The sequence below is a fragment of the Teleopsis dalmanni genome, chromosome 2 (assembly GCF_002237135.1).
Source record: "Teleopsis dalmanni isolate 2A chromosome 2, ASM223713v2, whole genome shotgun sequence".
Taxonomy (NCBI): Eukaryota; Metazoa; Arthropoda; class Insecta; order Diptera; family Diopsidae; genus Teleopsis; species Teleopsis dalmanni.
In genome coordinates this window covers 159489198-159501622 of record NC_051847.1, presented here as the reverse complement: position 1 = coordinate 159501622, position 12425 = coordinate 159489198, and the positions used below count along the sequence as shown (strand labels likewise).

The 12425-nt window shown below is 30.5% G+C and overlaps 1 protein-coding gene across 1 annotated transcript; it reads right to left on the bottom strand.

Moving 5' to 3' along the window:
• Nucleotides 1-548: 548 nt before the first annotated feature.
• On the bottom strand, nt 549-1031 carry LOC119685526 (drosulfakinins). The gene has a single exon (XM_038099829.1). The coding sequence runs from the start codon at nt 1009-1011 to the stop codon at nt 619-621; it is 393 nt and encodes a 130-aa protein (XP_037955757.1). The 5' UTR covers nt 1012-1031; the 3' UTR covers nt 549-618.
• Nucleotides 1032-12425: the final 11394 nt, after the last annotated feature.

Below are 12425 nucleotides of genomic sequence, written 5' to 3'. Positions count from 1 at the left end.
CTATGAAGAAGACGACCAATACGCATCTCAACGTCAACATGAATTTAAAGAAACAAAAACTGGTGCCCTTCTATCAAAAAAATAAATATATATATATATAAAGGTGCAATGAAATAAATTAAAATCAAAAATCATATTAATAGAAGTAAATATTTTTTTACTTACTCAGCATATTCTCCAGTATGACTTTTCCTTAGACTAAATAGAAACTGATTTAATTCTAATAATTAACTCATTCCTTAATATAGAAAAGAGATAGATCCGATAGATTTATCTCTGACATATAGAGAAATAGATTCGATAGATCCAATTATTTCAAATAACAAAATCCGGCTTAATGTAATGAGCAAAGCCAATATTGAGCAAAATTTATCTTATGAAAAAATCCACCTTTTATTTAAAATGTCATTGACTTTTTGTTATCGTCAAAGAATTTCTTAAGTTTGCAATATTTAAGTGATTATGGTTAAAACTTTGAATGCAAGAACTATTTTGTTTATTTTATTGAAACAATATATTTTAATATTAGATATTAACACATTTTAGAATATTAAGTACATTTTTCATTTATAATTGCCAAGGTCCATAACAAATTTTTATTATTCCAAGTGATGTCTCTTATCGTTTACCGAATCGCATATGTCCGTAATCATCAAACTGTTCATCACCTCCTCGTTTACCGAACCTCATATGACCATAATCGTCAAACCTCTTCGATCTATCGCCTTCATCATTCTCTACAAGCAAACCCAATTCCATAGGAAACTTGACACGCGAAAATTGCAACATGTTTGGACTAAATCCATAAATAGATCTAATGTTCCGCCTGTCTGGTAGAACTTGAGCAGCCGCCAAAATATTTCGATTTTGATTATTTATGTTACTCGTTTCACGTGTTTCCGTTTTAATGGTTTCCAGAGAATTTGCGAAGCTCTGTGGTATGAGTATATACCAACAAAACGAGAACACCATTAAAATAATGGAGAACGAATTTTTTGGTACTTCGGACATCTTTAGATGTTCGCCTCTGGTTCGCTATAAACAGAATAAGACGATAATATAAGTCTTGCTCTTTTTATATAAAAATACTGCACTATTATTTTGTAACAATTTTCAAATAAAACAACCATAATAAAATTATTAATATTTTTCCAGGTTTTATTATGCAAATAACATCTCAGCTTAAATCCTCAATGTTTTGCCGTGAACAACCTAAAGTCAACAAGGTGAAGATGATAATTGACATGTAATTGACAAGAAAAAGGCGAAGGCGCAAAAATAACTTCTAATAAAATTGTTACGTTTTGTAAAATCAAATAAATTAAGCTTCATCGAAAATAATTTATGATGCCTTCATGTTCCTTCCCGATAACGAAGGATAAAATTATCACAATGTCATAATCTACGTGATGTACTCTGTATACAAATAAATTTTTTTACAAACATTCAGAAGTTGAGAAATTAAAGTATTTCTTGTATATTATGATAAATTTTTTAATTTTAAAATTTTACTCCGGCTGTCATGAAATGGGATAAGTTCATTATTTATTGTTGTACTTACGCAATTATCTGAATCACACAAAATTTTTTTTTATATGTGGAAACCATTGAAAGTCGCAGTATGAGACTTTAATACACTGAAGCCACGTTTTCGAAAAGTATCACAACACTCAAACCGTGAAGGTCCATTGTACTGTGTAACTCAATTCGATAATAACAAAAATTTTCGGATCCTTTCAAGAAAGTAAAGAATGTTTACAAAAGTTAATGTGCTGATATTAGCTCCACTAAGATCTACTAATAATGTCCGATGTCCTCTACTGGAGTGATTAACTCTACTAGACGATGTCAGACTGTAGTAGTTTAAACAAAGTGAATATAAGCTGTTGTCAGCGAACCCAAGACGAAAAAGGTGTTTGGTGCAGGTACTGTGACCAGTTAACGCTCTAATAGTTTACAGTGATTGCGACAAAAAGTAACAAAAAAACTTCAAGTCTATCCACTGGTTTCAGGTAGAACCAATTTGGTGTGCTTACAGTCATCGTAATTTCACCATTAATTGTTTGATTCAGTTTATATCCTACTGTCAATAGTTAGACTAACAACATATTTAGGCAATCCCAGAAATGCTTGCAGTCCACAAAGTACCGCATTGATGTCGGTTTGTGCAAGTTCGTCCGCAACTTCGTATCCTAATATGCCAAAATGGTCAAGAACGCAAAAAAGGTAAATCATTGTGTCACAAACAATGTTTAACTTACATTTGTAATCAAGAACTAGTTTTGATGATATAATTAGGTTGATCACAGCTTTAAACGCAGCTTGGCTATCACGATGAACAACGATAAATACTAATATAACTAAATACTGTATGCGTGCCATAGAGCATAGACGATATATTAATAATATTATAGTTCATTTAAACACGTGTTCTCTATTAGTATATATACACAGTCATAGATCCTATGAGACTAATCTGGAAAAATACAAAACATTTCTTATTTAAATTTTTTATTATTTTTTTTTCAATTAGTCCCCTTTCAAGTCAATACAACTTCGGAAATCTAGAATAAATTTTTTAAAACGTTTTTTGGAGTTAATTCTGGCTTAAAATTAATATAAAAGACTCAGATAACAACCTGCATTCACATATTTTAAACATGTGTATTAATCTACCGATTGCTCAAATATTCCGGTAAATTCAAGTTTATTCAAAATTCAATAGGCTGTGCTTCCCGAATTCCTAGTTTCCACTTCGATGAGCTTCGCAGGCACACAACGGTTACACAAATTGTGAATGAAATATATGTTCATTGTTTTTTTTTTAATGGTGGTGTTCGGTCATCGTTTTTAAAGTTTTCATAATTGAAGTAGGCCGAATCAATGGAATACTTGTGCGAGGAACATATATTTACTTCCACAATCAAAAATGTTTATCTGTTCGCACCTCCTAAAATAAAAATTTTTTATTAACTGTTTAAAATCTTAATTTTTTATCAACCCTTCGATTTTTAAACTTTAATCAGTCACAACCTGCGATCTCGGATACATAGAAAGAAAATGGTTTGAAAATTTGAGTTCAGCGGAGACAAATATACCCAAAACTAAAAAGGACCATTTTTTTCGCACAGTCTAATAAATGTCTAACTCTTCATATAAATTATATAAATATAAAATATCTGGTGCTTGCATAGTGCGTTCATCTTAGACAAGAATTCACGACTGCTACTAAATTAGAATTATATAACTGTAAAAACTAGAGAGAAAATAAATTTGGTTGACCCAAAAAATATACATAACTCATATTTTGCAAAGTGATTAAAATTGTTACACAAATTTGTGTTCAATTCTTCAAAAAAAAAATCCATGCACACAAATCTCCATTTTTATATATCTGTGTGGCTTACAAGGCCTATATAAGAGGACACAGTAAATGATATTTCATCTATAATCTGACCTAATTTGTAAGCACGATGAACCAGTAACGCAATATATTTTGCACATTTTTATATACATATAAACTAATAGACTTATATTTTTTTATATATATATATGTTATATACATATACAGCTTTATATTCAAGTTGCACTTAAAATGCAAACTGAAGTGAAGTAAGTAATTTAAAAGTAATGAGAAAGGAGTCGAAAAACCGCTTATGAATTCAAGTTATGAAAGTATTTGAAGTGTTGAGAACTTAGCAGAATTCTTCTAAACTATAAGATGCGTTCTTTGTAAAAGTTGTTAGGAGGCTCCTTTTTCTATTCACAGTGACCCAATTCTGAACGCTATTCTCACAAACTAGTTTCGATAAAAGCAAAACCAGCGCAACGTAATTGAACAGCCACTGAGGATTGCGACTGTAAAGTATTTTTCTTTGCGAAATAATTTTTGTTACATAAATGAGACACACCATATATTATTCTGCCATGTTTATATCTATCATCATTAGATTCAAACAAATTAAATTGAAGGAAACCGGATGGATTGCATATGTTTTTAGATTGAATAGAATTGCGCATTTACCTCACATATTTTTGATAATTAATAGAATTATACCAAATAAAAACACTCAGAGCTTGTATCCAATTGTAAAACGAATCTTTCTCTATTGCGAATATATTGCGATAAGATTTTTCTGCTTTGCGATAGTAATAATCTGTTTTTACCAGCGGAAACAAATCCATATAAAGATGTTTACAAGTTCACTATCAAGAACATGATTTTATACAAATATATAATGTAGCAATAGTACAGTTCATTATTTGTGAAGCATGTTTAATCAGATACCGATTAGTAAATATGTTTATAATTCAAATTACAGACATTGGCTTTCAAATTTAAGAAGAATAAACAAAATTTATTCATTTATTCATTCATTTATATAACTAATGATTTAGATATTTTTTCATTCTATAGATAATTATTTCATGGCATTAAAAATCAAATTTAATTATCCTTTATTGTGAGGCTTTATGCTCCACTGGGAGATGAGAATGACAGAAGAAGATACCTTATTGTAGTGTTCAGATGCTTCCATTACATTCTTGTATAACCGTAGCTTTCGTAACCCCAATCACAAGGCCTACAATTAATTTTCACCATGGCTTGCGCAATAACTGCCATGCTTTCTGGCATATATAAACCTAGATTTGTAAATGATAACCCTCATTATCCCAAGTCTTAGCCCTAATGACTGGAATAAAATTTCATCCACTGCCTTCCGGAACATTCATTTATTGCTAAGAAGGAATTTTATTAGATAAAATAACACACTAGGCGGATGATTATTTCCACCTAGAAAGAAAAAAAAGAAACAGCCGCATTGTAACAAAAATCTTTCAATAGCAAGTTCACCCACAAATGGAAAAATACTTCATTATATATAGCTCTGCTTTCTGTGCCATTACCTTTGGGTTTTGCTTTACTCTAATTCTTTTTAATCACAAAGCTACTAAGGCAAAAGTTAGAATCATAGTCTGGTTTATGGTTTATTACTCTGTAAATTTAATAAAAATATTATGTTAGTTGACATATTATCAGTTATTTGAGTTGTAGGTATTATATTCAAAAAAGTAAGTTTTTAAGCAAAACCAGTATGAATACCATCGAATAGTCAGCAATATTGCCTGATTTGATTCCCTGTGATTTTCTTCTAATAAATCAAGAAATCACTCCGAGGAACGCGTTTTATCAGAGGCGAAAAGATAATAAGAAAATCATAGACGGCTCAATAACCACACTTATCCGCTGGAATAACTGCATTTCAGTGAATAGAAAGTACTTGAAAAGAGACAATATCGCTTTTTTAAGTGAATCCTTGAAATTTTTTAATAAAATTTTTGGTATGTCAAACAAGATTTTGATTGAAGATCACATATTTTTTAAATGAATGGATTGTCATACCGAATGCTAAAGTCCCAGATATATTTTACAATAAAAGTTTGTTCGAAATCTTATATATAGTGTATTTTATTTTATTTTTCTTTGGAACGAGAAAATAAATAATCTTGTATATTACGTTATTATAAATAGAGGGTTTGTTGGATTATAAAGTTATTCCGAAAGTGAAATAAAAAAATATCGGACTGACCGTAAGAAAGCGGAAATTTGTTTTTGAAATTAATTAAAAATATATACCCTACTAGGGTTATATTGAATTGATTTTTAACGTCCGTTTTGATGAAAAAAACTAAATTCTTAATATAAATTATTGTTTTCAATAGAGAACTGTTCCGAACAGTATTAAATTACAATAATAAACTTTCATTATTTTATTAATTAATTGAATTTTTTCTGACTATACAGCTATTTCGAGTATTGCCAAATAGTCATTTGATTTAATCCTGAACATCAAAAAAGAACTACATATAATTTTCCTTTCATTCTTACTTTTTATCTCATATATACAATATTATTCAATTAACATAAGTATTTTTAATATATTTAAATAATGAATTAAGTATTTTTATATATTTAAATAATAATATTTTTATTTTTCAATTTTTATTAATATTTAAATTTCAAAAATAAAAAATTAAAATTAAATGCGAATTTCTATAAAAATTAAATATATTAGAATTCATATTTTTATCGCCGCATAAACGAAAAACTTAATTCATCTTTATTTATGAGTTTTACTCAATTAATAGAAATTAAAGTGAGACTTATTTATTAGAAAAATGATAAAAAAATACTATTTCAGAGCAGTATGAAAAGGATTCATTAAAAAGTTAACTCATTGAAATTTCTTTCCGTAAGGGTGAACAAACTTTAAACAAAAAAGAAACGTTTAATTATATTTATTTAAATTTAATTAAATTTATTTTATATTTATTTATTATTAATTTTAAAAATTATTTATTTTGTTCCTCGATTCCTTATATTTTCCAAAACAACCCAAAATGAATCCTCCAACTCATAAGATATTTGCGTTTCTTTGATTTAGGAACTACTTCCCGAATATATGACACCTAAATATAAAACAACTGGTACAAACAAAAATTAAAGAATAATGGATTGGTAGCGCAGTGGTAATCAGTTGTAATTTGTTTACGTTCCTGCATCGCATGTAAGTAGCTTTTAATTGTATTATTCAAGATTTTCAGTCGCCTACCTGGCCCTCTCCTTATATGTTTGCAACCTGTATTCAATTCTTTAATCGAGTTTACCATCTTAATTCATATGACCGCCGAAGTATTCAAAGCACGACCACTTTGATGGGTTCATTGCCGACTTCTTGTGATTCTCCACGATAGCTAACTTCGATAAATCAGAATATAATGCCACTCACCCGCAGCCTATTTAATTGGGTAACACCAACCCAGCTTAATAACAAAAGGGTTTTCCGACATAGGTCTGCTATAAAATTAAATTAATGTTGAAAATAATTAAGAGGTGCTTTTGAACTTTTGGTTTTCAAAGTGTTATGATTACATTCGTGTGATTCGCGATTATATATCTGACAGCTAATACGTATGACCGAAAACCTCTCGCTTTATCTGTTAGTATGCATATTACATATTTTGGGCTTTAAATTTATATATGACTTTGTATTATTTATTGCATTTGTCTTTATTTCAATTATATAATGTAACCATGCGGAGGGCGTAATATCTTAATGTATGTTGTCAATATGTAATCGAGAGATCACACAGAATTAATTTAATATATATTTATGTATGATATAAATGCTTTATAACATTTTATCAAAATAGTTTAATCACAAGTGAATTAAGTGATTTAATAACAAAAGAAATAATAGAAGATTGTCTGAGTAGCAGTAAAAGTTCGACCTCTCAAAATCTATCAATTAACATATATAGTAAGTATACCGTCTATAAAATTTTGCAGTTCAATGTTTTTAGGTTATTCAGCAAATAAAACAGAAATAAAAGATCATTTCGAGTCAGCTTCATCCATCCGTCTAAACGAAATGTATTAACCTGAAAAATTAAATTTTTTCACGATTAACTGTGATTAAATCGCTAAAAGGCGAACTGTTCGCGGTGAAGCAAAATTGTGGATTATTTCAAGTTTTGCCACTAGTGGAAGCCGCGTCTTCAGAAATGTGCATCTTTGCTTCAAGCTTTCAGTCCAAACCATTTTACCACTTTAATAGTCGCAAAATTGAATTCAACAGACTCGGTTGGATGTTTCGGTGAATGCGCTGTTGTGTGTAATACAAACTTTTGTTCAACCTAATAAAAAGATACAAAATTTGCAATACTAAAAAGTGTTTAAATACTTTTCAGTTGTGTTGTAAACAAATCTAAAAATCTATTTAAACATCGGCATTTAAAACATTTTAATTAAGCTGAATTTTTTCATTTAGGTGAATAATATATAAATATTTTTATTATTTTGTTTTGAGATATACAAAGTTAGACTGATAACCTTTTAAATTTTCAAAATAATTAAATTGTTTTTATAAGTGAATTTCAAAATGTTAATTATTAATGATACTCATAATAATCATATATTAAAATCACAAATTTTAATTAAATAAATATTTCCTTTTATTAGTAAATTATATTTTAATTAATAACTATTAACAATATTTGTTATTGAATTTAATTGTAATTAATAACTATTTACAATAATTTTAATAATACTGAATAATTTTATTTATTTAATTTAAAACTTTTAATTACTTATTTACTTAACGAACAAGAAGAGTTTTATATTAATAAAATAATGTATGTATTTTGATTAATTAATACGTTTGAGCAGATCACTTTTATGAGAGGTCTTATCATATAGCACTACCTATAATTTATTTCAATTACATATTAATTTATATATCGTTAAAGTGTTGAAAATTACAAAATATTAAAGAAATCTTTGAGTTTGCAAATAATTAACTTAAAATGAAAAACAAAAAATAAAAATAATAAACACCATCGTTATATACACAGTATTTGTTAACAGTATTTGTGATTAATACAAGTAATTAGTATGGAAAAAGCAATAAACAGTATGGAAAATAATAATTACAAAATTTTAATTTTTTTAATTAAGTGAGTTTTTGTATGACCACACAGCTGTTTTGAGTAGTGTCAAATCTGCATCATCAATGTTGTTGAATAGTATTGTTTAATTTAACTAGTCTCTTTATAATTTTTAATTTCCAATTAAAAATTCACTTAATTAAAAAAATTAAAATTTGGTAAGTATAATTTTTCTCATTATTTGCCAGTTTCTATTGCAATATATTCCTTGTCATGTAACATAAAATTTTTAATTGGTAATAATTTAATATATAAAGAGTGTCAAAATTTGTAATGTAGAAATAGGTCTGTTGAAGACACGAATTGACCTACAAATATTAGTTTGTGTGTATATGCACTTAAACTAAAATTTGTTTCAGTTTTTGAGATACACAAAGGAAATTTAGCACATAGAGTTTTCCTGAACAAATGTTAAAGATTTCTCTATTATCTAGAGCAGGGCTCTCCAGGCTAGAGAATATCGTGGGCCAATACAAATTACTGAATAGGTTGAAGAGCCGCAGAAATACATACATATATTAATTTATTGCCTTACGAAAAATATTTCATTTTTAATATGATGATTTACGGCTGGATACAAGTTTTTTTACCATCTGTACAAAGAATTATATACTAAAGTCTTTAGCAATCAAGTAAATTAACGTGAACTGTAATAAATTATTTAAAAAATATTAATTCATTTATTTGGGCTACCATCAAAATTAAATAATGTAATGTTACCAAAATATAACATAGGCCTAATTGTGGCCCGCGGACCGTGCTTTGGGCAGCCCTGATCTAGAAAAACTATCTTTATTATTTAAAAACTATGTTTTAAATATGTTATGCTATAGTGGAGATTTAATATATTTAGAGCATGAATAATATTTGATAGATATTTTCTCTATATTTTTATTAAAGTTTAATTTTTAGTCTTTTATTAAAGATACTAAATAATTCTATAAATATTATTTATATACAAGCCCCTTCCCCAAATATAAATTTCTTTTCATTTTAATCTACTAATATGATCAGTTTCGTCGAATAAAATAATTATAAGTGGATAATCCCATTAGTGTCTATAGTTATTTTGTAGTAAAACTTTAAACTTTCTTGAGTTTGATATATATGTTAAATTTATATATCGAATCGAATTATATTTAAATATACCTAGCATACAAACTGACGACTGAACTGATGGCTAAGTATTACAAGCTACTTAAAAAATGGATATATTCGAATATAAAAAATTAGAGCTGTTGTTAAAACAACAAATTTTACTAAATTTTTAGTACAAGGATAGTGTCGTTTAACAAGGATAATTTTATGTAATAAGTCCAATATAAATCACTTAGATTATATTAAAAGAGAGACAGAAAATTATTCTAACTTATTGACTGAACGCGAGTTTTAATGACAAAACGACAGCATTTGATTATGACTAAAATTTTCTTGCAAATCTAATCGGCAAAAAAAATATCAGTCCAACAATGATTTCACACATTATACCTTGATTAATAAAATGAATCACACTTAAATGCAACCATACTGAAAAAAATGTAGTATGTAATAAGCAATAATCACCATAACTTACTTACTTACTAAGTTGGCCATCACAGACGAGCAACGTCGTTGACCGCGTCAAGTAGCCTCCGCAAGTCAGCCCGATATGTTGCTTTCTGACGCCAGTTGGTAGTACCCAGCGCCTCCAAATCGTTGGTTACTTGGTCCTTCCGCCGAAGATGCGCACGTCCTCTACCGCGTTTTCCACCTACGGGTACCGAATCAAATACCTTTCTAGCTGCAGCACTTTCTTCCATTCGCACGACATGACTAAGCCAGCGTAGCCGCTGAATTCTTATGCGCTTAACTATATCAATGTCGCGGTGTAGCTCATACAGCTAATCGTTCCATCTAATTCGATACTTGCCGCCAACGCGTAAGGGACCATAAATCTTCTGAAGAATTTTTCTCTCGAATGCTCATAACGCCTCCTCATAACTGTTGGTAATTATCCAAGCTTCTACACCACACAGCAGGACAGGCATGATAAGAGATTTGTGATTTTTGTTTGTCGAGAGAGGGCTATATTTCTCAATTGCTTACTTAGCCCGAAGTAACATTTGTTGGCAAGAGTGATTCTTCGTTGAATCTCTAGGCTGACATCATTTTTGGAGTTTGAAAGACAAAGTCTTTCATAACTTCGAATTTATAATTGTGAACAGTGACGTGGGTCCCAAGACGCTCAGGAGATTTGTTTGTTGACATAAAGTACTTTGTTTTGTCCTCATTTACCACAAGATCCATTTGCTTTGATTGTTTTTCTAAGTTGGAAAATGCCACTTGACGACGCGGGTGTTCAGACTTATGATATCAATAACAGCATTGCACTTTTGTAGAATATTGTGCCAGTACGGTTTAAATCTGCTGCTTGAATTATCATTTCCGACATTAGGTTAAAGTAGTCACACGACAAGGAGTCACCCTGTCTAAAACCTCGTTTGGTATCAAACGTTTCGGAGAGGTTCTTCCCAACTCTAACGGAGCTGATGGTGTTGCTCAACATCATTTTACGTAGCCGTATAAGTTTTGCTGGTATGCCAAATTCAGACATAGCGGCATAGAGTGTGCTTCTAGTTGTAGTGTCAAAAGCAGCTATGAAGTCGACAAATAGGTGGTGTGTATCGATTTGTTTTTCTTGGGTCTTCTCCAGGATTTGACGCACCGTGAATATCTGGTCTAGGGTGGATTTGCCAGGTCTGAAGCCACACTGATAAGGTTCATTCAGTTCGTTCACGATTGGCTTCAACCTTTCCCATAGTACGTTTGACAGAACCTTATATGCGATATTTAAAAGACTGATCTCGCGATAGTTGGAGCAGTTTTCAGAATCACCTTTTTTGTGGATTGGTCAAAGCACACTTCAATTCCAATCGTTAGGCATGCATTCATCCGACCATATCTTGCAAATTAACTGTAGCATGCATTTTGATAGCTCTTCGCCACCAGCTTTAAACAGTTCAGCCGGTAAACTATCGGCGCATGCAGTTTTGTTGTTTTTAAGCCGTGTTATAGCTGTTTTAACTTCATTATGATCGGAAGGCGATACGATTGTTTCATCGTCAACGATTGAAAATTCGTGATCATCTTCGCTTTCAGTTACATTACCACTACCGCCATTTAGTAGTTTCGAGAAGTGATCGCTCCAAATATTAAGCATGCTTTGGACATCTATCACCAGATTACCATTTTCATCTTTGTAGGAATAAACTTCGGGTTTATAACCATTTGTCAGGCTTTTAATTTTTTCGTACTCACGTCTTTCCGTTTCTTCTTCTTCTTCCCTTCTTTTTTCGCCTGAAAAGACGCTTCTCTTCCATTCTCTTTTGCCGATATCGTTTTTTAACAACGCGCGTCACAACTGACCGCAGGGTGGCTTGATATGCTACGGTAGCATCTCTGCGGTAACATCGCCACACTCTTAGTCGTATCAGCTATTTCTTTGTCTACGGTGTTAGCCGATCACCCCTTCTTCAGTGGTACACATAGAGTTGGAGATGTGATTCCATTGCTCGCATATATCGGCTTCTTCAAATAAATTTTCCAGATACTGGGAGAGTCAAGTAGCGAAGTCATTAGCTATCTGTTGTGATTGCAGCTTTTCGACGTCTACTTTTCGCTGTGCTTGTTCACTTACCTTTTTCATCGCACATAAACGTGTGCAGATCTTGGCTGCAACAAGATAATGATCCAAGTCGATGTTGACTCCTCGGTTAGTACGTATATCCAAGACACTGGAAGCATACCTTCCGTCTATCACTACGTGATCAATTTGTGATCTTCTGTTTTGATCAGGTAACACCTATGTTGCCTTATGTATGTTGAGATGCTGGAATCTGGTACTACTAACCACCATGTTTCTAGCCGCGGCGAAATCA

Excerpts from the sequence above, each read along its gene's own strand:
- LOC119685526 (XM_038099829.1), bottom strand. The coding sequence starts at position 1,011 with ATGTCCGAAGTACCAAAAAATTCGTTCTCCATTATTTTAATGGTGTTC.